The 27,300-nt window shown below is 41.0% G+C and overlaps 1 protein-coding gene and 1 non-coding gene across 6 annotated transcripts; both read left to right on the top strand.

Annotated features, from left to right (window-relative positions):
- Window positions 1-358: 358 nt before the first annotated feature.
- spag17 (sperm associated antigen 17) lies at window positions 359-26,825 on the top strand. 5 transcript variants are annotated; one of them, XM_028564499.1, is made up of 49 exons: window positions 359-608; window positions 1,387-1,527; window positions 2,019-2,078; window positions 2,225-2,350; window positions 2,593-2,761; window positions 3,339-3,551; window positions 3,708-3,883; window positions 4,236-4,385; window positions 4,683-4,758; window positions 4,889-5,007; window positions 5,132-5,332; window positions 7,842-7,946; window positions 8,155-8,305; window positions 8,957-9,169; window positions 9,337-9,374; window positions 9,497-9,613; window positions 9,781-9,935; window positions 10,066-10,175; window positions 10,266-10,336; window positions 10,696-10,941; window positions 11,307-11,421; window positions 11,602-11,742; window positions 11,882-11,992; window positions 12,216-12,394; window positions 14,639-14,747; window positions 15,015-15,178; window positions 15,311-15,425; window positions 16,838-16,992; window positions 17,236-17,380; window positions 17,740-18,194; window positions 18,286-18,471; window positions 18,715-18,854; window positions 19,082-19,212; window positions 20,207-20,340; window positions 20,429-20,617; window positions 21,218-21,331; window positions 21,549-21,600; window positions 22,017-22,107; window positions 22,223-22,273; window positions 22,763-22,856; window positions 23,037-23,148; window positions 23,598-23,637; window positions 23,803-23,867; window positions 24,284-24,444; window positions 25,238-25,416; window positions 25,688-25,748; window positions 25,853-26,000; window positions 26,438-26,609; window positions 26,708-26,825. In XM_028564499.1, exons 1-49 carry the CDS (start codon window positions 510-512, stop codon window positions 26,715-26,717), a joined length of 6,555 nt encoding a protein of 2,184 aa, XP_028420300.1. In that variant the 5' UTR covers window positions 359-509; the 3' UTR covers window positions 26,718-26,825. The 5 variants fall into 5 exon arrangements, with proteins under 5 accessions (XP_028420300.1, XP_028420303.1, XP_028420304.1 ...); XM_028564502.1 differs by having other exon boundaries at window positions 24,290-24,444; XM_028564503.1 differs by having other exon boundaries at window positions 24,302-24,444.
- Window positions 5,621-5,691, top strand: trnag-gcc (transfer RNA glycine (anticodon GCC)). The gene has a single exon. It is a non-coding gene; the product is annotated as a tRNA-Gly (tRNA).
- Window positions 26,826-27,300: the final 475 nt, after the last annotated feature.

Below are 27,300 nucleotides of genomic sequence, written 5' to 3' on the forward strand. Positions count from 1 at the left end.
GGCTGCAATTTATTGATTGCAACCTTGTGGAATGGCTGCACAGTGTACTCTTGATTTCCAGGGATGGCGGTTTGGAGTCTCACAGCCCAGAGATACCACTGACATCTAGTGGAGAAAAGGAATACTTGACATGTTACCTACAAAAAAACAATTTCCGTTTGTTGATACGGGTACTAAAAAGGAGAACTCATTTTACTACAGATAATTCAAATGTGTTTTATTTTTTGTCAAACAATTTGGAAACCGAAATGCTTTTGTTTTGAAAGTTAACAGGAAGAGTAATTTATCACTTTGGGAAACTTGACGCTGGTCATAGATATAAACACATGGACGCTGTTGTAGTTGCGGTTGCCAGGGGCAACACAAGCTCAAGGCGACGCTGGCCGACGATTAACTTGCCGTTTTAACTAACGTTAGCTTAAAAAGATTGTTACCTTGATAACTTTAAGACTATTTTCAATGTTATATATATATATATTTTTAATGTAGATAATTGTCACTAAGTGGAAATGCCACCGAAAGCAGCTAAAAAGGGCTCAGCCAAAACTGGAGCCGCAGTTGTCAACAAGAACTGGGAGGCTGGTCTCACCAGGGCACAGTTTGAAGAGGTTTGTTAACTTACTGACGTCTTTCTTCGCTTTAACTTTATTCGTGTGTTCAAAGCACATCTTTCATCACACAGAGTTAAACTTAAGAGCTCTTATTGCCTGGCACACGGTAGAGCCAACTTCTAGCTAAAGGTTGCCAGTAGCTAGCTAGCTAGATAACGTTAGCGAACGTTACAGTGTTTTACTCTTAATTTCAGGTAACATTAAGTGCTTAACGTTAAAAAAGATTTAAAATTGGGTGTTATCCTCCAAACTGCTCATTAAGGCAATTTCAGTTAGCTAGCTACGTCAACAAGGTCACTAGCTAGCTAGCTAGGTTATTCGGTGAAAATGTGTTGCCAAACGTACTTCCTGCGTAATTAGTCACCATCATTTTTAGACATGTAAAAAAATTGCATTAAAAAAGTAAACATTTATTTTGAAGGTAAGACGTCCAAACCGGAAGTCTTAGTTAATTGTTGATGGCACCTCTCCAAGTAAAACTTGATAGATTGTACTGTGACGTTGCAGCTTCCTTACATTGCAACATGTTAACGGTATTTCTGCGAGTAACGTTTATTTTTCTTCTTGACCTAGCTAGATACATAGACAGTAAGCAAACTAGATATGATGTGATGTGTAGGGGTTTCCTGAAGCCTTTTTTTTTTAGTCCACGTAAATTCACCTGTCAATTAACTGTAATGGAAAAAGTGAGAAGCGTGATGTGAAACCTGTGGTTGTCTACTTGGATTATGTACCTGTACTAGTATATTATCCGATATTGTAATGCCATTTCCAGGAGTCATGGCAAGTCTGTGTGTCTTTGGTGGTTGGAAGAAGTCCAGAGGATGAGGAACTGACCCAGGCTTTGTCTTTGGCCGTACAGAAACCACTTCGCAAAATTTTTAACTTGTTGACCTGGGAAAGCACCATTGCCAAGGTATTCTTAGTTTGGTTTAAGTTCTTTTTATTAATAGGTTTTCCTTTATTTTTGTAGAGCTCTTATTGCAATCATACATTGCCTAAACTGTAAAAAAGTTTACTAGTTCATATGAAATGAACTGAACTTGGCACTGTTGTAATTACTCTGTTGTTTATCTATGTAGCTTTCACATCTTTAAAATATTGAATAAACAAGAAAGGGTGTACAATCTTGTGCACAAAGTTGGAAACTAATGTTAGTCACAATCTAAATATCTCCATGTATTAGGCCTAAGTATTCCTTAACTATCTTTTTCTCCTAGATCTCAGATTTTATGGTAATTACCATCTTTGGTTGTCCTTCTCACTGTATTGACAATAGCATGAATGGCCAATTTATAAATACTCTATATTATTTGTCACAAATTGATCTACTGAATGAATTACCGGAAATAGTGTCAGTGCCGCTCTAATGCCTTGTATTTTGTATTCTGTCCGACCTTATTACAGATCCATGAACTGGGGAACCCAAAAGCAAAAAGACCTGATGACGTCCCCATGTATTATGAGGTAGGCCTGGGAATGAGTTTTTTTTTATATATATATGTCATGTGTCATTCTATCAGTGTCTTCTAAATGTCTTTGTGGTTTATTCTTCCTGTGTAGGCGTTGTGTCTCTCAGCTGGCTTTGTTCTCTGTGTTTGTGTCTCCTCTAGGTTACAGAGTCTGCTAAGGTTCTGCTGGATGCAGGAGAGGAGATTCCTTGTGACCTGATGGCTAAAATACTGAAGTTCCAGCTGCTACAGATCAAAGCCAATGATCAGCAGAGGAGGGAAGCTGAGGTGAGTGTTTCTTCATACATCTCATTCTTTGTGTGAATGATTAGAATTTAAGAACCGTGTTGAACTAGAGTGGATTTTCACTCGGGTTGCAGTATAATGACATGTTTTGCATTGAATTGAACTTTTGAATTAGTTATAATGTCACTCATAGTTGAATAGAAAAGTTAATGGGATAATGAGTAGGAAGAGTTAATGGGACTTTTCTAAGGTTTCTTTTTGTGCAATTTTGTCATTTTTTAAAGGATGAGGAGGAGAAGGCAAAGGGCGGTCCTCCCTCTGCCAGCAAGAACAAAGAAGGGGCCAAGGTCTCTGACAAAAAAGGAAAGAGTCCGCCCCCACCTGTGGCACCTTCCAAGGAGAAGAAGACCAAGCTCCAACGCAGGGATGATGTTGAGCCACCAAAGTTCATAGGTAAAGACTCAAATTAAAGCCAACTCTGTCTGTGGGCTATGGAGTTTAAAAAGTTCAAATAGTGATAAAAACTGTTAATGCACACAGAATGGTAGTGTGTCTGGGTGAGAGAGAGAGAGAGAGAGAGAGAGAGAGAGAGAGAGAGAGAGAGAGAGAGAGAGAGAGAGAGAGAGAGAGAGAGAGAGAGAGAGAGAGAGAGGGGCATTTCAACAATGGAGATTATTCGTGGAGTGCTAAACCCAAAATTCAATAGGCATGTTCCAAAAAAAGTGAAGAAAAGGTAGCACATTTCAGGTTCCCAAGTTAAGGAGGACAAAATACTGTCATTGCACTTTTTCAATTAGGCTCACATCACAATAAATCAACGCAGATCAAAATCCAAGCCTTTTTCAGAGCGTTTGTGCCGTTACGCGTCAGCATTGATTTATTGTGATGTGTACCTAATTCAAAAAGTGCAATGACAGTATTTTGTCCTCCTTAACTTGGGAACCTGAGATGTGCTACCTTTTCTTCACAAGTTAGACATTGTATTAGATTCATTCACTCTGTGTGTTTTGTGTTACGTGTCTGCACATAGATGACGAACCGCAGGACGGTCCTCAACACTACATCCTGCTGCTGGGCTTCTACCAGCCCCACCTGATTGGGGAGCTCGATGCCATAGGGGTACATGTTGCCAATGTCATTAAATTGTGTTCGGAGCGCACACAAACGCCTGAGGGACAGCAGCAACAACACCCCTGTGAGGGAAATGAGCAGAATCTGAAAGCTTCTCCTGTTTTGGATGCAGGTAACAGGCCTTCAGTATACAGCATGCACTTAATGAGGCAAATCCAAACTAATTAATAGCTTTTACATAGATTCAATCTCATCAGTATACCCTTATTTTTTTTAAATATGTATTGTATGTTGTTATTAACATTACGTCATCCTTTGTGTGTGCCAGAAGCAGAGGTTCATGGTAGTGTAGAGCTGGCCAGGACGTTGGATCTATTCTGGTCAGGTCTGAGACCAGTTTTGGACAGCGGACCATCACACTCCAAGCTTCATGATGTAGTTCAGCTCAGCTACACTGTCCCAGATCTCTGGCCTCCGTTCCACACCCAGTACCCTGAGGCTGAGGCGAGTTGGGCCTGACAGATTGGTTTCGTAGATCTATTCTCATTGAAGCCTGCTCTGTGCCTCTGATCTTGCACTGTTTCCTGGAACCAGTCTGTGTGCGTGTTGTGAGCGTGGGTGTGTAATGTGTGGTCGGATAAATATTTAGAAGTTTTGAAATTTGGCCCTTATTATCTCATTGTGGATTTTCTTGTGTATTGTTATTTTGTCTGTTTGAAAATTCTTAAGGTCCTTCTCTGTCTGTCTTTCTCACTGTCTCTGCCTAGTAATGTTTGCTTATCACTAAGATTCACATTTCTGTGACTGGATTTTGAATTTGAATCCTAATCTGTGTGTGGGTGTACTGTGTGTCCAGCTGGAGATGGGAAGCCGAATCTTTAAGGGTGTGGCCAATATCATCTATGAATGTCTGAGCTGGCGCAGGCAACATCAGCACTACCTGGACAACATCAGACTCATCTGTGTACCCACTGTGCACTCACCGGTGGATCCACAGCCTGCAGAGGTACGCATGCATGCATGTCAGTCAGTATAACGGCACAATTATTCTTCACCATCGTAGTGATTGGTACATGAAATTATAACCAAGTGTATTCATTTTCATACAGCATGGAATATCATAAACTATCCAACAACATATTCTGTCGCCAAAGAATAGTTAGAACTTACCAAGCGTTGGAAAGCCCAACAGTGACTCCTAGTGGACCCAAACAGAAGTGGCACATTTAGAGTGCCTGTTACCTCACTCTTTTGGGTATATCAATTAAATATCTTAAAAATGTGTGTATGTTTCTTGTGCCAGGTTTTGCCGATGCCTCTCTCCATGACTCCAGGCTCCAAGAAGAAATCAGTGCGGGAGGAAAGCCCACCAGACCAAGGTAAAACCTTTTTTTCTTTTATCATGTATTTTTGGGACATCATTGTGTGTGTTTGTTTGAAATGCAAACTCAAGACTAGGATGACAAACCTAACCTCCTTTCCTTTCTGTCTTCTCTACTTTGTGGACAGAGGTCGAGCAGCCTTCTCTCTCTACAGATATGGACATGCGTTACTATAGCAACCTACTTAACCTGGTTCCCCCTGAAGCCTGCTCTGTGTCTCTAATCATGCACTGTATGCTGGAACAGGTCTGTATGCGCATTGAGAGTGTGAATAAGTAGTGCGTGGTCAGGCTGAGAAGATGGGTACATTTTTACATAAAAAACCTGGGTGGGTCAACACTTTTGTCACATGTGCGTTTGTGTTGTTTAGGTGGGGATTTCAACAGAGCAGTCTTTGTCCGCACTGTCCCATGTGGCTGAGGAGCCCAAACCTCATAACGGTGCTGGGTTAGACTATGAGCTGGTCAGCTTTATGCTCCAGAGCTTCCTGCCTCTGGTATACACACAAGAGGAGAGAAGCCACATGTTAAAGAGCTTGCTGACTACAGCACAGAATGAAGAAGACAAGAAGGTATAGTGGCCACACCACACACACACACACACACACACACACACACACACACACACACACACACACACACACACACACACACACACACACACACACACACACACACACACACACACACACACACACACACACACACACACACACACACACACACACACCTACCTTTAGAAATGTACCGTTTAACATGTGCTGTGTATATGATAGCCAACAGAAAATAATATTGAAACACATACTGTTTTCCAGGACTCACTTACAAAAATGTAGATGGTGTAGGGGTACATATATGCAGCATTGGTGGTTCAGTGGTAGAATTCTCGCCTGCCACGCGGGAGGCCCGGGTTCGATTCCCGGCCAATGCAGCACAATCTTTTAGGCAGGAGAGGGTGAAAGGAGTGGCTTGTATTTCAGCAGGCTGGGCTAGTCCCTTTCAGCCAATCCCTGCCTTCTCCGCTGTCACGCTGAGAGTGTGCTAAAACACAGACTGGAGGATGGGCTTAGATGTGACGTGGCCGGGGGAGGGTGTAATTCTTTCTTTCATGAGCGCTGAGAAAGCATGTAAGAGGAGATGGGTTTGTCCTTTCGTTTGCTGTTTTTTTTTTCTTCATATTTCATCATACAACCCCAATGACTGTTTTCCACCATAAAGAGCATGATTTTTAAACATGAGACATGCTGTATATTTTAGTGATAAAGTTCCTGATTAAGTTAGTTCAGCACAGAGAAGCCTGAGTGAAAAGAGAGAACACGGAGAGAACAAAGTGAAAAGAGAGAATGCTTGTGGGACACAAAGCATATTAGCAGAGGGCTAGAGAGATGCAACGCAAATGATTGAGTTGTGTCAAAAGCAGCACTGAGGTCCAGTAATAGAAGCACAGAAGTGGACTCTGAATCTATAGTAAGCGGAAGAGCATTCGCCACTTTAGTGAGTGCAGTTTCAGCAGAGTGACAGGCCCTGGAAACAGATCAAAAAGGTTCAAAAACATTACTGTTGTGTTTACTATGTGGCCCGAAAGTTGCTGTGACACAACTCTTTCTAGTCCTCTTGAAAAGAATGGAACTTTAGATCATTATTTACAGCCCCTGGATTTAGGTGTGGTTTCTTGAGTAGAGGTTTAACCCCAGCAGTCTTAAAGTTAGTGGTGTTGGTGCCAGTTGGACGTGATAAATTAATTATTATCCGCATTGGAGGTCCCAGAAATGTTTAGCTGGTAGGGGGTTGCAGAGGCAAGTAGTTGGTTTAGAAGAATATTTCAAGACAATGTTTCAAGAGAGAGTCTAAACATTTGTAAGGACAGAGACTAACCAGGATTCAACATATGAATATTGCACAACTTATATTACAGAAGTAGCTGGAGATGAGAACTTTCAGTCTGTTTCTTGGCAAAAAAAAAATAATTGTAAAACAAATCATGAGCTGTAAAGGTCCACAGGTAATCCCTCACCAAGTGCAGGTAAAGTTGGCGGACCAGTGTGGTGAGTAGTGAGTAAGGACAAACTAGTGTCGCTTCGTAATGTATTTAGAAAGGGATCTGACACCACGGATGTGACAGGAGAGAAGATCAGAAACAGAAAAACTAAAATCTCATCATGAAATGCTTGTTTCCCACTTTTTTGGTTTGTAGCGTTATTGTGAAGAATAATATGATTTTATTGCATACTACCACATTACCTACATATACTGTGTAGCTGTAACAATTCCATTTTGCTGTACAGTTGTCTCAGAAATTATTGCGATTAACAATATAATTGCCTCTTTCAGTCACATTTAAAAATATGTATTTCTGTATTACTTTGTTTAAACAAAGTTTTAAATGAATTTCAGATACATCTTTTGGTTATTCCACTGTTATGTGACCCATAAAATGTAACAACACAAATACACAGCCTATGAAGTAAACTACGCCTCTTTATTATCATAAAACTGATATAACTGTATTCCCCCTTGCTATGAACGTGTATAGGCTTAAGTACCAACAACTGAATTAATAATACACATTTATAGTCCCACTAATCATCACTTATATAATTACAATATGGCACATCTAAACAAAATCAACAATTACCAGTCATACACCTTAAGACCTAAGCTAATGTTAGCAATTAATTGCAGTTAAACAAAGAAACTGCGATTATGTAAAATAATTGACAATTAGACAAGTATGCAATAGCTGTTACAGACCTAGACCCCTGGAATAAAGCGTAGCTGGGCCAAAATACAAGTCCAGCAGATGGTGCTATAATCACAGGAGAGTAGCTAAAATACTGTACAGTAAAGTCCTACAAAATGTGTGAACATGTGAATCACTGAATGGGATTTCCTAAATATGTATGTAATTTCCTTACAATGATCAATGGATTATGACTGGGTTTGGAGACTGCGAGGGTTTCAGTACTGTAAATGTTATGGTGTGTATGTGTGTGCACCCTGTGACTCCTGAGCGTTCGGACACACGCTTCACAAAATGAATTATTCACTCATTAGTCTCTGTTTTATTCTCTTTTGTGTCAGAGGCTAGTCGAGAAGTTTGGAGCAGAGGAGATGCAGAAGAAGTCTGAGCACCCTCTAGTCATCAGATGCCATGATGAGATGGCACTGCGCTTGAAGGATATCAGTGCAAGTAGATTTCTTTTATTTTTACAGTTGTGTATAATTGATTTTTTTTTTTAAGTGGAATTGTGCCAAGTGCCAATTTCTGTCAAGTATACTGTATAGTTTCTCTAATCTTGGCCCCATTCTGACCTATTTTTTATTTGTGTGTGTGTGTGTGTGTGTGTGTGTGTGTGTGTGTGTGTGTGTCCATGTGTCCATGTGTCCCTCTTAGGCGGTTCAGGGTTTTGATCCAGCCGAGGTGGAGTTGTCCATGATGAGGCGGTCTCCAGTGTGGGAGCTGATCCACTCTGTAGCCCAGCGGAGGAACAGCAACTCCTGCTGGATGGCAACCAAACAGCAGCTCCAACACTACTGCACAGATGGTCAGAAACCAGCGGCCTTTTGGAGGCACACACCTTAGCTCAATATACTGTATACATGCAGTGGTGGAATGTAACTAAGTACATTTACTCAAGTACTGTACTTAGCAGCTTTAGTTACTAGTTACTTTTACAAATTAAGATTTTTGCACACAAAACACATGTAGTTTATAAGATATGATGTTCTATTATAAATGAAACAACCCAACAATATATAGGCCTACAAGTCCAGCTGAAATGATTAGACGGTTAAACACTTAGTTGATTGACAGAACTGTTTTGATCCTTTCCAGTTTCTAAAATGTGATGATTTTTCTCCATGGAGTACTTTTACTTTTAAAACTTTAGGTACATTTTCCTGATGACACTTACATACTTTTACTTAGGGCGTTTTCACACATACCTCGTTTGGTCCGGACTTTCGGACTTTTTAGTTTGATCCGAACCAAAATTACAGGTGTGAAACCTGTGTGACCGCGGTCCGGATCAAAAGACCAAAATTTGGTCCGATAAAAAGAGGTGGTCTCGGTCCGGACCAAACTGAACCATGGTCCAGTTCGTCTTGTGGGCGGGTTGGTTAGTCTATGTTTCTTGGGAAAAAGCTCTTGATTTATCAGCATTAAGACGATATTATGATGCCATGATATCCCACAGATGTTGTGTCATGGCTGGAGGTGGAGAGATTAATTCATCAGAGCGTGTTTGAGAGTATGCCACTGACCAGGCTGGACCAAAAGGGTGTACTACTGAATGCTCATGGACAACTGGGAACACTGGAACCAGCAGAGCAACAGACACCCACAATCATCCCCTGGGACAACCCGCTATCCTACGCTAAACAGCAGCTTAATAACCTACGGACTAAAGGTCTGTTACTACGTTGGTTAATTTCATTACTGTGATGTTGTGTGCTTACATAAAGTATATTACACAATACAAATGACTTAAGAAACTTGATTGCCTCTCTCAACAGTATGATGTTATACAATTTACTCAACTTAAGTGCCATACCTCATAATTTATTTCAACTTTAGGTCTGACATTTCTTACTGAAGATCCTGGTAACACAGAGGTATTGTTTCTATGTTCATACCACTGTAGCTGCTTACATTTTTGTATGCTATAATAAAAGAATGACAACCATTTGTTCTTATTTTCTTCCCAATAATGTTGCATGTTATTTTTTTTCTCCAGCAGATCAGTGGGAGAGTGTGTTGCCAACTGGACTTATCTGACATTCAGAGTTGTAGGCTGAGATCTCTGTTTGACTGGCACTATGCCGAACACCACAATGCCTCTATCTTCCCACAGGTGACCTGACTAATCTTGTCTATTAAGGTTAAAACATCATGACGATCCTTTTTTAGCTAAAATATATGAATTGTTATATTGAAACCCCTTTATATATTTTATGTTCTTTCAATTTTACACATACAAATTACTTCTTTTTGTTTCTTTTTTTAATTTTTTATGTGTAGGTACTCCAGTTAGCCTCAGAAGACTACTGCTGCTTTGACACCTTCAGAGGAAGTCATAACAACATCCTGTACATATTTTGTCACAATCCAATGAGCCCCTATCGCCAGTGCAAGGACTTCTGGGATGTAGCCCTTCACACTGATGTCAAGTTCAGGTGAGAATGCAAGCTCACATTTTTAGGCATTTCCTTTCCACAGGATATGAATAGTAATATGTTTTTATTCTATGTGAGAAAGCAAAAGAGTGTTGCATAGACTTTATTTGTCATTATTACCTTCTGATAGGACGTACCTGGAGCATGTGGCAGATAGAATTTCAGATTGGACAAAAGAGGAAGAATTAAAGAGAGAGGCAATGCAACTCAGAAATCTCAGCCCAGCTGAGTCTCCAACAGGTAATGTGGTTTGTCAACATAAAGCACTGGCAACATGAGTGTATTTATCACCATACAAATACAATGTTTTTTGTTTTGTTCCTGGACTAGATGAAAAGGCTACAAATTCTGCAGAGGAGAAGAACACTCTGGAACCGGTTATCAGAAAAAGCTCCCTTAAAGTTAGTACCATCTAAAACATGAACCTTCACTTTCACAGTCGGCTCTGTTCTGGCCTTTCGGCAGCATTGCAGTAACTCTTTGGACCCTTTACAGAAATCTGTAAAACTACCATAAACCTGATCCCTCCTTACCTGGTGATTTGATTTCCTCACAGAGCTGTGGAGATTTTGTTTTGTCAGTAGTTACAGAATCACATACCCAAGCATAATTTATAGAGCAAGCCACTGAATGCATCCATCCATTATCTATAACTGTTTATCCTAGAGGGCTGGAGCCTATTCCAGTTGACATTGGGCAACAGGTCAGCAATGGTACAGCAATGACTCTGGTGTATAGTAATGTGTGCATGATGTTACAGGCCTGGAAGTTGGAGCAGGAACAGCTAATGGAGGAAGACATGGCCAAGAAATCAAAGCAGGACAATACACCGAAAGGCAAGCAGCCAAAGGAGGAGGTTATATCGAAGGACATCAAGAAAACTTTGAAGAAGAGCAGAGCAGAGACAGCAGGCAGCTCAGCCAAGACTCCCTCAGAGTCCATTACTACCACAGCGCCCCCTGTGGAGGAAAACAAAGAACTGCATTCGACAGAGGAGCTCTTCAATGTGAGGAAACGCACACAAAACCATGAATAAACTGAGTTTACGTTTGCTTTGGAAAATGACCTGCAAAACCTAGATAGCAGATGATCAGTTCGTTCAGACAGTATACAGTGTAGGAGGTGTAACATAAGTCCATTAATACCGGCACATCCAATCAAAGAGGGATGCTGAAATAGAATCCTTGGGGTGTGTGTGTGTGTGTGTGTGTGTGTGTGTGTGTGTGTGTGTGTGTGTGTGTGTGTGTGTGTGTGTGTGTGTGTGTGTGTGTGTGTGTGTGTGTGTGTGTGTGTGTGTGTGTGTGTGTGTGTGTGTGTGTGTGTGTGTGTGTGTGTGTGTGTGTGTGTGTGTGTGTGTGTGTGATTTTGTAGGGTTTCACAGGCTACAGTATGGATGGAAAGTTGATCCATGTGTCAGGTCGTTGCCAGTACCTTTTCCCTTCAGATGGAGGACGCATCACTGTGGAGAACGTCAGCTACATTGAAGGTATTGAGACAAAGTTGAAATTTCAACATTTACTTACTTACATTTGCCGTGCTGTGTAAGTGGGAAAGTCAGTCATTGTAAGTTCATGAAAAAGCAAAATGCAACTCAGCTATTTTTCACTGATACTTAGTGAGTTATTTTTCCCCTGCGCCCATGCATTTTGTACTGTTTTTGCTCCAGGTTCCAGCCTAATGAAACTGGCTGTGAAGAAGGATGGGCATCATTTCAACACATACATCGACCAAATTGTTGTTGATCCAGCAAAACCTCTCCCTCAGCCCCAAGACAAAGAAACCAATGGCAGAAAAGAAGATTTTAAAAGTAAAGATGCTGATCATACCACAGACATTAAGCAGCACCCTCTGTCCATAGGGCCCGTTGTGTAATTTTAGGATTCTTTTTATCCATTTTGTGTGTGTGTGTGTGTGTGTCCGTCCGTCCGTCCGTCCGTCCTTTTCAGTGTCAGAGCCTGTGGAGATGAAAAGAGTGAAACATGGATCCCTCTCAGCAGTGTTAGACAATGGAATCCACCTCTCATACAGTTTCTATGGTCCCACAGGAGAATACAGAGGTGTTGCACTTAAAACACATACGACTTTCAGCCTTTGTGAAGTTTTAATTTCTATAAATTATTATAAATCTTTACTTAGCTTTGAAAACCGGTTGATTGTGCTTATAGACTGACCGATCTCAGTGCTTTGGATATTCTTATTATTTTGTCTGGATTAAACAAGCTACAAATGTCTTTAATGTGCAGGCAGTTTTAACTGTGTTTCTGTTTGGTGATGTTCTAGTGAGTCCCCAGGAAACAGAGCAAGGGACCCATGAGACCTCTACCTTTGCCCCCATCCCTCTCTCCTCCTCCACCCACCACTCCAAGGGGACAGACCTGGTGTCAATTCCCTCCAAGACACACAGCTCAGCTCCAGAGTCCCAGGTTCCACAAGACGCACAAAAGCATACAGTGGGGGAAGTAAGTACTCAAACAAAGGGTCCTCCATTAAGTACTAAATACATTTCAGTTAGCATGTCATTCCACTTTATTGCGCATAACTTTTTTTATGGATTGGAATGTTACGATGCATTTCTCTGTGTAGTTTTATTGAGTTAATACTAGAGATGCACCGATAGACCAGCCGGTGACCGGAATTGGAGGGTTTTCACGTGCTCGGCCATGACCGGTGACGGCAGGTCAGTCTGACATATGCAGATTTCATGCCGGTCAATGCTACAATTAACTGACAATATAAGTTATACGAGTTACAGTTCTCAAGGACGCACACACACACGGACGCGACGGCTCTTTTTCCTTTCTCTCAACTTCTCCGCAGTGTGTCACGTGTACCCGCTCGCGGTGTGAAGCGCGTGTCCGCACTATTCTCGCACATGTAGGGAACCTCGTGAATTAAACTGCAACATGTCAGCTGTTTGGAAATTCTTCAGCGTGTGTGCAGAAGATAATAAGTTTGCAATATGCAACACCTGCAAGGAAAAAGTAGGGCGTGGAGGGACGACACCAAAATCCAAAATCACATTTTTTTTGTTGGATATTGGATGTGAAAAGAAGGAAATGGTTCTAACACTGCACTTTAGATGTGTGTGAATTTCCCACCCCAGGAGTAGTTTATATAGTTCTATATTATAGTGATCCATTATCTCTTAAAAAAAGTGTTCTATGTTCTGTGCAAAATGTTCTATTAAAGAAAAGATAGAAAATAAATATTTGCGTGTGTAAAGTGGTTAGAAAAAATGAAATCGGTATCGGCTGGCCTAACTCAATGGAAATCGGAAATCGGAATCCGCCTATAAAGTTGTAATCGGTGCATCTCTAGTTAATACCATTGTCTGGCCTAAATTGCAAGTGAATAGCTGCATTGGAAATATGTTTGATGAAATAAATGTTGACGTGTTGAATAATTATTTCCACCACTGTACATGTTAACATTAGGGCTGTCAAAATTGCTCAAAAATGACGTTCGAATATTCCCTCTAAAAAAAAACACCGAATATTCGAACTATTTGAACATCTGGTAGCGCATGGATGCGCATTTTGTCAATGACGCGCATTACGTCAATAACAGGACAAATTAATACAAAGAGACATAACTACTTGTATAGGTAGTCTATTTAAGTTCAAACATATTTGACAACGTATTACCTACACAAAAACAAGACGATGCAAGATGTCCTCCAGCAATGCTGGAAGAGGACCCGATGTCGCCGCAGCTGCACTTAACGTTGCCGTGTCCAGTATTACGGCAGCAGCAGCGCGGACGGCGCCTTCGAGCAGCCCTCACCGGCCAGCTACAGCGCTACTGCGCCGCCGGGGAGCTTCAACACGTTAAACAGGGCCAATGAAACCACTCATGAACTATAAGTTGTGTTTAATGTCGTTCAAGAGGATGGCAACGTAGCAAGCAAACACGATCAAATGAAAGGTAAACACCCTTGAGAGTGCTCTAACGTTACAGCAAGTCCCGTGGCTAAGCGGAGGTGGCTAACAGCAGTGAAGCTAATGACAACTTCACAAAACAATTCATTTGGATACAAGTGTTACATTATGGAAGATAGACAGGATTTTGAACTGCGATGCCCACGCTAAACCCCCCCACACACACACACACACACACAGCAGAGCCGATGTGTGTGCGTTACTTCACGCAGCACATGCAACTGATTTGAAACGATAGCTACAGATTATACCTTATTTACTTCTGCTGTCGGATAAACTAACGCTACACTCGTTACTGTAAGTAGCCTACAATAAACTCTCAATGATTAGCTAATTAGTCAATACTTATCAGTATACCCACCTACCTGTTGTACAGGCATAAACATGTAGAAACCGATATTTCAGTCTGCTTTGTCTGCGCTGTCCACTCGCAAAGCAGACAGCCTCTGCTACCGTGAGCGTTTTTTTCCCACTTTTTTTTTTTATTTGAATATTCATTTTTACCTTCGAAATTCGTTTTTTAAAAACTATTCGAATACATATTCGAATTTAGAATATTTGTTGACAGCCCTAGTTAACATATACAACATTTTAAGCATAACACATTGTTGAACTGTTCTTAAACCTCAATATGAAATAACAAAAACCATGTGGGGCCAAAAGTACCTGTAGTTTTAAGCTTATGGTGTTTATTGTGATGTTGATATTACTGTTATTAGTGTATTGCTCATACATATGTTCATTTTTGTGTATGATTGTTTGTAGTCTAAGGTGTGTGAAGGCCGGCCAGCATTGCTATCAAGTCCATTCAACAGTCTGAACCTGTCTGTTCCTAATGGCCTGCTGCTGCAATTTCTGAGAGAAGATACACAAGGTCAGTGATGATGCACTTTCTTGGGAATGTACAAACATGCTCATGCACAAGTGCAGTTTAACAAAACTGCATGTGTGTTTTGAAGTGAGAATAACAATCAACTGATGACCTTTGACACTCATCTGTACATCATACACTCAAATTTAGCTGCTCACACACGTAGGCAGAGGAGGATCTTGCCACTTTGTTAAGAATCTAGCTGCAGGCAGGAAGAAATGAATGAACCCTCTTTGAAATTTGCGAATGGTTTTTGTGTTTTGTGTCCAGGAGTGTCCTCAGAAGAGCAGGGTATGTTGGTGAAACAGGGCTTTCCTCTTCATGGTAGGGGAGTTGTAGGGCAGCTTCAGGACCCTTCCCTCTCCAAAGAACTGTCCCGCATTGTCACCAGCAAGGGAACTGTGATCCGGTACATGAGAGACGGGTCCACAGAGGTGAACATTCCGTACACACACGTTCGTATAGAGGATACGTGCAGGATACATGCGTGCCACCAAATTCATGACTTCTTACTCGAAAATGGAGACTCAAACTCTAAAGACACACAAATCCCATGTGCACTGCAGGTTCTGTTTGCAGATGGCTCAGTCAGTTTCAGCCAGGATTCTGGTCCGGTGTGGGTTCCTGACTCTGAGATTGAGGAGGAGAACACCTCTCAAGAAACTGAGGACAACAAGAAAGGTTAGAGTGCAGCACCACTGAATACAAAACACCTTCTGATGCAAATTCTCAATCTTTTTTAGTCAACCCCATCATTTATGTTCCTTTTGGAATGATTTGACATAGCCTATTTTTACACCTCACATAGTCTTAGGTATGTGAAACAACACCATAGAGAAATGTATAAGAAATTATATTAGACATGTATTAAACATATTTTCAGATTCTAAGGGTTATAGATTTGTTAGATTAGAACATAATCTGTGAACTGTTATAGATTAATATTTTAAATGAATGAATCTGACCACTTTTGACGGAGCCCCTGGCAGAGTGCCCGGGCCCAACCTTGAGAAGCACTAGTGATGGGCGAATAAAGCATTAAGCTTTGGAGTTTTTGTTGTTTTTGTGCCGACATTTTTTTTATGCTTTGGGGCTTTAAACTCCAGCAAAAACAGTGACATCTGGTGGTTTGCAAAACGTAAGAGCAGCCCTTCAAGATGGGCCGAAGCACTACAACACCTCTCTGATTTGAATAGTTTTAGTCTTGTATTTGTGCAATTAAAGTTCAACAAGCCTGCGTGTATTATTAATCTGTAATACTTTTAATTAGCAGTGCTGCATTAGGCATGGGGGTGGTGATGGCCCAGTGGATATGTCACATGCCTTTGGTGTGGGAGACCTGGGTTCGATTCCCACCGTGATACATCTACCAACATGTCTCTGAACAAGGCACTTAACCCCTAGTAGCTCCAGAGGAGTGCGACCTCTGACATATATAGCAATTGTAAGTCGCTTTGGATAAAAGCGTCAGCTAAATGTAATGTAAATGTAGATACTATTGTGCAATATGTTACAGTACTTAATTAATTAATGCACTATCCAAAAATCCTACACCTTTTTGCTGAAACAAACCTTAATGGTATACCTTATTGGCATAGTTTAGTCTCAGTATCACTGTGGGCTCACGTGTTTTGACTTCAGGGTGGATATTTATGTAACATTTCATATGAATGACAATGTGATATGATTTGAGAATGCTATTCAATACATTAGCTTATTAATTTTATTACCTTTTTTACTTGGTATCAAGGGGAAATGTTCTCATACTTATGATTATGTCTTTAGAGTACATCGACCTATTGGTTAGTTATTCTATTTAGCACAGTAACATAGTTTAGCAGCACAACTTTAAAAACAGTCAAACTGAATAAAGTGCTTTCCGAAGCCACGTGGTTTTCCTCATTTGATACAAGCATGACAGCATATTGAAACAGTGCGCTTCACCAGAGTGAAACAAGCTCTGGAGCTTCAATATAATTTGCCCAACTCTATGAATAACTGTTTTAATGAACACGATGGGCCCCATGCTGTAAAGACCATTAAGTATCACTTTCAGTGACGCACAGTGTCCACCTGTGTGTGTCTATTTACAGAGCAGAGCTCAGAGAAGGAAGCTGATGCTCATAAAGGCTGTTGGTTAACCACGACTCCATCTGGAGCTCGCATCTACACTGTGGGGACCACACATAAACACATACCCACCACGCCTCTTCTGGCCTTCAAGGCTACAGACCCCATCACCCATGAGGTAAGAGAGCCGTATTACTCCTGACTGTACACAGGTTACCTGTTTTCTCCACTATAGAGTTATTTAGGTTTCACAACTAATTTGACAATTATATTTTGATGTTAACATTTCAATATATTGTCATTGTCAGAGCATCTCAAAGTTTGTGATAGAGTCTCAACAATGAGTGAATTGGTCCCATTTTGAAAACGCTTGTTATTACTGGGAGTAACCTCCTAAGTTTGGCGTATGTTGCTGTATCAGGTGATGTTGAACCGGGAGGATCTGGTGGTTTCTGTCCAGAACCCAGACAGATCTATAAGTGTAGAACATGCAGACGGAACCAGGATCACCAGTCTGTACCAAGACAGACCAGCAAGCACACAGCAACACATACTGCTGCACACAGGTGAGCAGCATACAGTGCACAGATGTTATGGTAAATTCTTTGTTCACATGCACACACGGCAACCAGACAGTTAGATCTGCACGTGTTCTGGCATAGCCTCGGGTGTAGCACAACATTCTGGGCCCTGTAGAAAGGCATTATCTATGGGCCCCTCCCTGCATCCACAGCTATTCATTCTAGCATCTTTCTGGGCCCTCCTCACATGAGGGCCCTGGGTTCTCAGTCCCTTTTCCACCTCCAGTCCAACACCCCTGCATAGCCTTGGACAACACACAAGCATGTACACATGGACTTCATCTTTGAATTAAGTTGATTTTTTGGTTATCTTATCTGAGTTCATGTGTCTGTTACCTTTCCAGGGGAGCAGTCTGAAAGTGTGACCCTTAAATCAACTCCTGAATGTGCATGCGGCTGCACTGAGTGTGTGTGTGTCACGCGCTGTGCAGACAGCTTTAATGAGAACGTGCACATCCAGGACACTTGTGACAATGGAGAAGAGCTTAGCGGGGACAGTGCATGCAACAAGGAGGGTGCTGGACATGCTTGTACAGCGTTGAGTGAGTGTGAGCATGAAAGAGAAACTAGTGTGTATAAGAATGGCGAGGAGAGCATGTTTGCAGAAGACACGGCGGCTGACAATGGTAAGAGGAGTGGATATGAGAGCGATAAGGGGAGTGTGTTTACCAGAGAGCGGGTGGTGTTGGTGGAGAAGGAGGGCTGCGCCACAGTGGTGATGTACCCAGAGCGACACACAGCTCACGTCTTTTTAGCAGATGGAACTGTCATCACTGGAAACAACCAAGGAGCCTATCAGGTGGGTGGTAACAGCAAATATTGCATCTGTGTTTTAAGTTATGTGTAGGGTTTTTATGTGATTACAGTATCTTTGAAATTTGTCTTCCAAGGTGTTCCCATCCAGTGTGGGTCTCCTACATATCCAAAGTGATGGAACATGTGTGTACTCTTCCGACCCACTTGTAACCCCCAGTCCAAAGTGTGGCACTCTAACAAACCAACCAGGAAGCTACACCATGAGTCACACAGACACAGTGGCCTGTGATATTACAGACCCTGATGGGAACCACTTCCAGGTTAGGATTATAAGAAGATGGGTTAGTGTTATAATGAAAGTTTTCGTAGAGGGCAATGAGAGACTGAGAATTCATGAGAGACAGTCCATAGTCTCAAAGAAGCAAGCGCACAGGGAGATGTTGACACGGTTTACCATTTTGTAAAAAAGTCCAGATAAAACTTCAGTGTCAGGTTTTCTGGTGATAAATAGATCAAATGAGTCCTTAAATAGTCTCTGAACTTTGTGTCTGTGCGCGTTACAGGTGATGGAAGATGGGCAGTTATCAGTTTTCAACTGTAGCCCTGCTCCAAGCACACCTAAACTGGACGAGGAGGAGCCAGAGGAGGAGGAGGATAGAGCAATGGCCAGGATTCATGTAAAACACAGAGAACATTGTCCCAGGTGAGCCTATTTCCACATTTACAGTACTGCACTATTTATTTGTTATTGTTTAATACAGGAAACTGAAAATGTCTTTGAGCTGTATTGTCAAATGTTGATGTATGTACAAAATAATATTTGCTCTGCATGAATACAGAGTCAGTAGTATTGCAACAATATTTAAACATTAACTGCTGTTGTGGATGGCCACATCACAGAAACTCTGTAAACATCATCTTGTGTTCCAGGCTGTTTCTGGTGCATGAGAACGGCTCAGGTACTGAACTACTGAGCTCTCAAACTGTAAAGGAAGTGCTCTACCAGGCGTATTCTGACCCTACCATAGCAGTGCTGAAGGAACCACTGCCAGATGCACAAGGTGCCCTGTTGAATATCTTCAAAATCAAGAAACATAATACTCATTAAATATAATTTTAGAGGGGCTGACTCAAATACAACCAGGGTGCGATTTGCTGGGGGGATGCATGGGATTTTCCCCTTTCTGGTCTACATATCCCTGCCTATGCTGAATTATTTTTATCCCTGGTGGGGACAAAATGTACCCCCCCCACCCTCAAAATGATCTATGCTATTTCACCAATAGACCATTATATACCTAAAATTGAAGTATTTTAAACTAAGAAAAGAGCTATAACGTGAACAGTCTAAACTGCGATAGAACGATAAAATCCGAGCAGCAGTTGCTGATTGTATTTAGCTGCTACAGAGCTACAGAGCTCCAGCTACCGGCTACCAGCGGCAGTTGTTTAGCCGCCAACAGGTGACTGTGAGCCGGCTACAGGCACCACCTGATGACGGTCCTTTCAGGGGCCGTGGTAGTGGAGTTAAGCCAGAAACAGTTAGCGTCATGCGGTGATGACAGTTAAGTTTAGGCAACATAACGGCTGGTTAAGTTTAGGGAAAAGATTGTGGTTTGGATTAAGAGATTCCAGAGGAATGAACAAGCGTTTCCTGGGTAAAAGTATTTTGTTTTTGCCGCAAAGTGAACTGAGGCTTGAAAGCGCTGTATTTTCCATTGAATATTGAAGTGCATATTTAAGTGTTTGGCATGCCTGGCCGAGTGGCACTATATCGATGGTTTTGCAAGGGGGATTTAATTCTTAATGTTTTGTTTTGTTGTGCATGATCAAAAAACATCCCCCCCTTCTGCTTTTTTCACAAATCACACCCTGAATACAACCATCTCATTATTTGATCTAGCCACATCTTAGTTAAAAGCATAATATTTCTCCATTATATATACTTAATTAACTGACCCTTGAGTTGAGCACATTTTTCTCATTCTATTTTTGAATGAGGTAGAGAAAGCCATCTGATTCTACAAAAAAATATAAAGTTTGTGACTGTTTCAGATAAGTTTGGCATTACCATCCTAAAGCCCAGCCACCAGAGTGTGTCGTCCCAGTGGTTGCTCGGGAAACAGAAGCCTGACATCACCCCTCCCAACCTCAGAAACCGCAGCTGGCATGACTTCCCTAGACTAGAGGTACAGGTGTGCACATATACACACATAAACAACTCACTCAGGGCCAAACCCTGCCATTTTCCTCCCTCTGCCTTTCCCTCTATTCCAGAAAAAGAGCCCAGGTCCTCCGTTTGGTACTGATATTGGACGAGGTTTGAGTCTGAGAGAGAGGTCTGGTGGTTCTGAAGCACAGCGTCAACCTGTCAGGAGCTGCCCTAAAGTCGTGGAGATGAGGGAACTGTACCAGCACCGACCATTCACCACACCAATCAAAAATACTGTAGACACACGACTGAAGGTAAAACAAACCCACGTCTGTGGTTATATGGGTTACTGTGTCATACAGTCATATGTCTGTCAATGTTTTGCTAAAATAAGCACTGTTATCTCTTTTACGGTAAATAGTAATGGGGGAAATGAAGCTTTCTGAAGTACTGAAACACTATGAAGCAATGGAGTTGAAAATGGTTCACTGTTTCAAAGCATTTGATACAGGGCCAAGCCCTTGTTATTGCATTTGTATGGCTGGATTAAATGAAATGAAACAAAAATGACCATCATTATTTTTTATTGCATTTATTTATTTTCAATAAAGCTTGTATTATAAAAATGGATCACTTGAAATCAGAGTCTTCAGCTCTGCTTGTAAAAACATAGGCAGATTGACATCTCGTATTCAAAACCAGCGCAACACCTCTCTGAAACGAGCGCGACGTAATAAGGCCCCATTGTGGCGGTTATTTGATTTTGGGCATGGTGAAGCAAGGCATCGTACACATCTTGCTGCGATGCCTCTGCTTTGAAAGGTCAATGCTGTGTCAACAGGTAGTCTACTCTGTGTGTAACATTACATTTCTGAATGATCCCGACAAATGTTGGCATGTGGCTTTGACTGCAGGAATACAACGAGACTTTGATGGAGAGGGAGCAGCGATCAGAGGAGATGAAAGTCAAAGACCCGCGCACGGAGGAGGAGAGTGTTAATGCCAGTGATCTACTCAATCTGGTCCTGGTCAGCGCACACACACACACACACACACACACACACACACACACACACACACACACACACACACACACACACACACACACACACACACACACACACACACACACAAAGAAGATATTCTTGATGGATCTTTACCCACTGCACACTGGAATAGGAACTTTGTTAAATAATACAATTATGTTACAATATTAATGTAAATTATTAATGGTTTATTTTAAAGTCTTTTGCAGAAGAAGAGGATGCAGGTCACACCTTTGACAAGAGGACTTCAGGTCGGTGACTGCTTTTTACAGTTGTATAGGCTACAAGTCCACTGAAATAAAAGTTCCATTTGCAGTTCCCTGTTTTCTTTTATTCCAGTTTAACTAATTAAGCATACATTTAATTTTAATTATTTTGTCAAAATAAAATTCACTCAGTTTGTGGGAATGTTAACATCAAGATCAGATTCACACTAAAAGTGACATGACTTTTAGTGTGAATCTGATCTGCATGAGGTTATTATTATTGTTTGAAAAAGCATGTATCAGATGCTGTACCCAACTAACATACAATTATTTATTTTTTTATTAATGTTTCAAGTAAAATATTTAGTAGTTAAAGTTAAGTACAATAGTACATGTATTTTAGTTTTGGTTTGTTGTTAGGGGGTTGAATGTAAACTTCTTCCTTCTGTGTGTATCCACAGTGGACATAGCCAATCAGTACAGCCAAGGAATTGGAGCCCTAATTGAGCAGTCAGACGTTTCAGAAGACACAGCCACAGTAGCTAGTGACAGGTTGGAGAGATGAAAATGGCATGCATTAATAGATAATGTAACGCTCTCTAAAGTGACTGTTCCAAGCATTTAAATAAGTATGTATTAATATCCTTTTTTTCATTCCCCTATCCAGTTTTACTAAGGGAAAGGAGTCAAAATGGACTGAAAGACTTGAACAGTATAGGTAAATATAGGTCTCTTTCTCACACGATTTTGTGATTCTGTGTGAAGAACTAATGACTACCTTGACAAGTGTACTGATTCGATTTATTCCACCAGGATAACATTTAAACTAAGTGTTTTATGAGTTTTACACCGCACGCTTGCCTGTCACATTGGTGTGTGTTAATTGTGGAAATTGCTTTTAACCCGTCATTTTCTGTATGGCTGCTGCAGTGCTTCTCCTTGTGAAGGGAATTATTTGGAATGAAATTACAGCAATTACTGCAGCAAGACTAAAAGAAGGGTGTAGGATAGATACAGGACAAAAGTGTCATGTTGTATTTGCTTTGTATGCTTATGTAATGCACTTTGAATTGCCTTTGTGTATGAACTGTGCTATATAAATAAATTGCAAAAAGTGGGAAATGATGACCACAAGTACAGTACATTACATTTGCACTGATAGCCATCAACTCATCAGTAATTTTCTCTGTGTGCATGTGTATGCCAGCCAGGAGATGTGTGAGGAGCAGGCTTATAGAGAAGCTCTGAGGAAGAACAACATTGTTCCTTTTTTCCACCCAGAAAATATTCTATTATACCAGGTACTGTATGTGTTCACTTCAATATACTATACATGTATTTAAATAAATGTTCTTACATTTTCGAAACAGTATTATTACGGGAAAAAGGCTTAAATTTTAAACACACATGGAGTCACCATTTCTGACTTTACATAGAAAAATACACAATGTACAGCAAGAGCACTGTTGCTTGTTTTCCAGAATCTGCTACAGCACCAAACACCAGACATGAGGAGCCTATCCATGGATCTCCCTCCGATCCCCAAGTCAGACAGTGCTGAGGCCTTCTTGAAAGATGCCCCACAGGAGAACAGTAAGTTATCTTACTGTCAGTATTAACTAGGAGCTACTAAGATGAAACTCATTTTAAAGGGTCTCCTGTTGGGAATCCGTACAGAGAAACTGAGGCTTAATAGACATGTTTCTACAGCAGACATTTTGGCTTGTCATAGTAGGAAAAGCAGAGGTGTAATTGATAACATTGCCATGTCTCTTTCGATAATGAGATTTTGATCTCAATGGACTTCCTGGTTAAATTAAGGTTTAAAAAAACCCTGACTGCATTTCATTCAGGTGCTAGCTCCATGTGAAGTCTTACTGAAACCGAGCCATTGTTAACAAAATTGGTTCTACCTCTATTTTTCCAAAACAAAAGTCAAAATGTCTTAACTTAGTAACTGTAGAGGTGCATACAAACCATTAACTGTAGATTCAGTAACATGCATTCTGTATAATATGCCGTATTTGTGTTTGTAACTGCAGCCCCACGGCCCTTAAACCCAACACCCTCTAAATCTGCAAGGTAACGAAGAGGATGCTATGACCTGCTTTTTCCTGTGTTTTATTCTGCTTTTAACTTAGTTGTTGTGAATCACAAAACCTCTGTGAACATACATTTGTTATCTAAATTATGTTTACATTTGCTGTTGGAACACAGCTTGACCTCTGTTGGTGTTTTTGCTCTCAGTCATGCAGGAGGAAGTGACAGGATGCTTAAGAAAAGGCCCACCAACCCCACGCCTCAGACTGCTGGTTTGTTCCCCACCTTCCTCTGTTTTATATTCAAATGAATTCCCTCATCAGTGACCTCAGCAATAATGTAAATGGCAGAATGAACTCAAAACACTATTTTTGAGATTAGCAAGAAGCACAGGGAACAGCATAATCAATCAGGAACACCATCTGAATATTACAGGGCCATTTAAATAGGGACATTCTATTTAAAGCATCATCAGGCAATAGAGTAAATTAACATGTCCCATTTCTTGGTGGCATGGTATAAAAACCTACAGTACTAGCAAAACCTACTCTCCTGGTCCGTTTGAGGGTGTTGATCATGATCCCAAAGAATAGTATATGATTCACTGTCATTGATTTCCAGATAATTTCCAATCTGGTTGATATTCCGGTTAGAGAGATTGAGGTGTGTGTTTGTGTGTGTGTGCCAGTGCCAGTGCCAGTGCCAGTGCCAGATGAAAGCAGTCCTAGGGATTCATCTGGGCAATGTAAGTCAGTCCAGGTGGATGTGACTGGAAAACTCAGGAGGACTAAAGTCAGACTACCAACCTCTATCCTCAGCTCTAAGCCTCGCAGCGTACCAAATCAACAGGTACCCGATCATTCACATGACAAAATGATTCTGCAATATATCATTGCATGGAAAAACTTGCCTAACAAAAACGAGATTGCTTATGAAAAACCTGTTTGAGAAAATGCAGTGGATTAATTTGATTCTAATTTCTTAAACTAATCTATTTAAAATGTCTTATATACAGTATTTACCAATGAGTAGTGTGATTATCATGGAAATAACTTCCTACCCCAAAAGTTTCTTTTAATCCACTGTTTGCATTTAAAGTGTACCTGGTCAATATAAGGAAACGTTATTTACATTAAACATAATGTAAAAAAAAAAATGAAATTGTGTTTTGCTTTATCTATGTAAAATGTTGTGTTGAAATGTTCCTAGGTTTGACATGTTATCTATTAAAACATGTTATATATTAAAAAGTATCCTAAGTCAATTCTAGAGGTAGTGTTATGCCACTTTAGAACATGTTGGAAGAATTCAGTGAGTTCATTGTATTTCTGCTGTTCAGCACATTATTAATGATGTGACCTATTTTGCCCTGAATATCCTGTAATCATGCCATTTTTTTTGAAAAATGTGGGTTCCTGTTCCACATACGGACAGAAGATTTATTTATTTATATTAGGACAATGCACATTAATCAACATTTCTGTAAATGCGCCAGTGTTAGCCAGTTGGCTAATTTTCAACTGTAGTCCTAGTTGCATGCAGCAACTACCTACTACCTACCTATACAGCTACCTATACACATGCTTCTCTCTGCCGCACACATACTGTTCTCACCTCACTCTGTCTGTGGCACCTATTCCAGTACCTGTCAGTGGAAGAGCCAGTGAGGAGGAAGTGTCGAACAATTTCTCAGACTGATCCAAATGTCATAGTGAGGGGATTCCAGCTCCTACCGTCCAGTGTTGACTTTGGCACACTGCAGGAGGGCACCTCCTCGGCCATTACTGTGGTGATGAAGAATGTGGGTGTTGACACCTGCAGGTAAGACACCAGAAGAGGGATAGATGAAGGCGTGGATAAATAGATGCAGAGGCAAATGTAGGCTTCAAAACCAGGAAATAATGAAAATAATGAATAGTTTAGTTGCAGCTTAACAACTGGTTTCAAATGTCCTTTAATATGTCGGAAAGAAATGAGAAAATAGTGCTTTGGATAGGTGCAGGTGACATGTGGGTCACCTTCAAGTCCAAAGGGAAAACTTTGACCTGAAACTAAAGTATGTGTGGTTTGTTTCGATCTGTCTCTCTGCAAGGTTCCATGTGAAACAGCCTCCTCCTGCTACAGGCCTCCGTGTCATCTACAATCCTGGGCCTGTAAGTTCCCAGCTGGATGTAATGATGTTAATATTTACATTTTTAAAGTTATCTCCCCCTTAGTTGTTAAGAAACTATATTTAGTGTACTGTATGTCTGTCTAGGTGGCTGCAGGTTTGCATGTTAAACTGCAGATTCAGCTGTTTGCCATGTGTGAAGTCCAAGCAGGAGAGGTAGAGCCAAAGAAGTACAGGTCCCAGGATATCATCATTCACACTGAGACAGACATCCTCTACCTTCCTGTCACTGCTAATATCCTTTCAACACCTCAAGAAGGGTTTCACTTTTGAAGGCACATTTTGCTTTATAGCCTTAGTTTTTAGAAGCAAGTATTCTTAATCATCACTTCTTTCGATACAACTCACATCAGCTAGTAATTAGCCTGTTTGCATTGCCTTTGTATGCCAATATTGTTTGCCAATATTGAGGCGTAAATACTTTATGAAATCAAATGTCAGCATACCTTCATGTAGTCTGGCACAAAAATAAATGTGGGTAAAGATTTAGGCAGGTTAACGACTGGTGACATAATAGAGATGATGATATTTCCTCAGAGGAAGGAAACCGTGAATGAATAATGTGTAATTGAAGACAAAGTGCAGTTGTTGTAAGATGTATTAGGTCTGAGTGTCTCACTCCGCTCTTTTTTGAGGAAACGTACAGTAATGTTTGTCCTTAAATAAATTCACCCATCCTTTCTGAGAGGTTATATGACATTTGGCACAAGGACCACACCAGCACACACAACAAGAAACACTCCAGGGTCCGTCAACTGTCTTCCAGCCTACCAGTTGGACGGGGGCGCGGTACAGCCACACAGACGACTCAGGCCACTCTTGACCAGTCCATCAGCAAACATGGGTCGGTATCTTGTACTCGTACTACTCATAAACATACAATTTCACATTTGGATAGAAGGCAGTCACAATACTGAACCAGTATTTGTTTGTAAATTTCAGGACACGCTAAATCGTACCACTCTTCTGTGTGGAATCATCCTCATCCTATCACACTCCTCTTTTATTCCACAAACATTCAATATTTTAATGGATTTTTATATTCGCCTCTGTTCCAAATAAAATCTTTATCAACACTGAAATTAAGGCTTTAGTGAATTGTGTGTGTGTGTGTGTGTGTGTGTGTGTGTGTGTGTGTGTGTGTGTGTGTGTGTGTGTGTGTGTGTGTGTGTTTTAAAGACAGCACACCAGACATATTTAAAAATACCAGTTGTGTGTTGCGGGGTTGGATCAGTTGGTAGAGCAGGCGCACATCTATAGAGGTTTACTCCTCGACGCAGTGGCCGCGACTCCGACCTGTGGCCTTTTGCTACATGCCATTCCCCTTCTCTCTCCCTTTCATGTCTTCATCTGTCATGTGGAATTAAAGGCCTAAAATGCCCCAAAAAAATAATCTTTATGAAAAAAATAAAATAAAATACCAGTTGTGCCCATTTTAATTTGGCAGGAGTTTTTAAGAAACGTGCCTGAGAGTGTGTGCGCGTGTCTCTCCACAAGGGGGACTCGTGCGTGTGCTGTGCTCAGGTGTATACATG

This window comes from Perca flavescens, chromosome 19, assembly GCF_004354835.1.
Source record: "Perca flavescens isolate YP-PL-M2 chromosome 19, PFLA_1.0, whole genome shotgun sequence".
In the NCBI taxonomy this organism is placed as follows: Eukaryota; Metazoa; Chordata; class Actinopteri; order Perciformes; family Percidae; genus Perca; species Perca flavescens.

What these genes read in the sequence shown, in the direction of transcription:
- spag17 (XM_028564499.1), top strand. Translation starts at nt 510, where the DNA reads ATGCCACCGAAAGCAGCTAAAAAGGGCTCAGCCAAAACTGGAGCCGCA. An exon ending in TGCACTGTATGCTGGAACAG is followed by an intron (nt 5,008 to 5,131) that starts GTCTGTATGCGC and finishes TGTGTTGTTTAG; the next exon opens with GTGGGGATTTCAACAGAGCA. An exon ending in GTGGGTGTTGACACCTGCAG is followed by an intron (nt 25,417 to 25,687) that starts GTAAGACACCAG and finishes TCTCTCTGCAAG; the next exon opens with GTTCCATGTGAAACAGCCTC.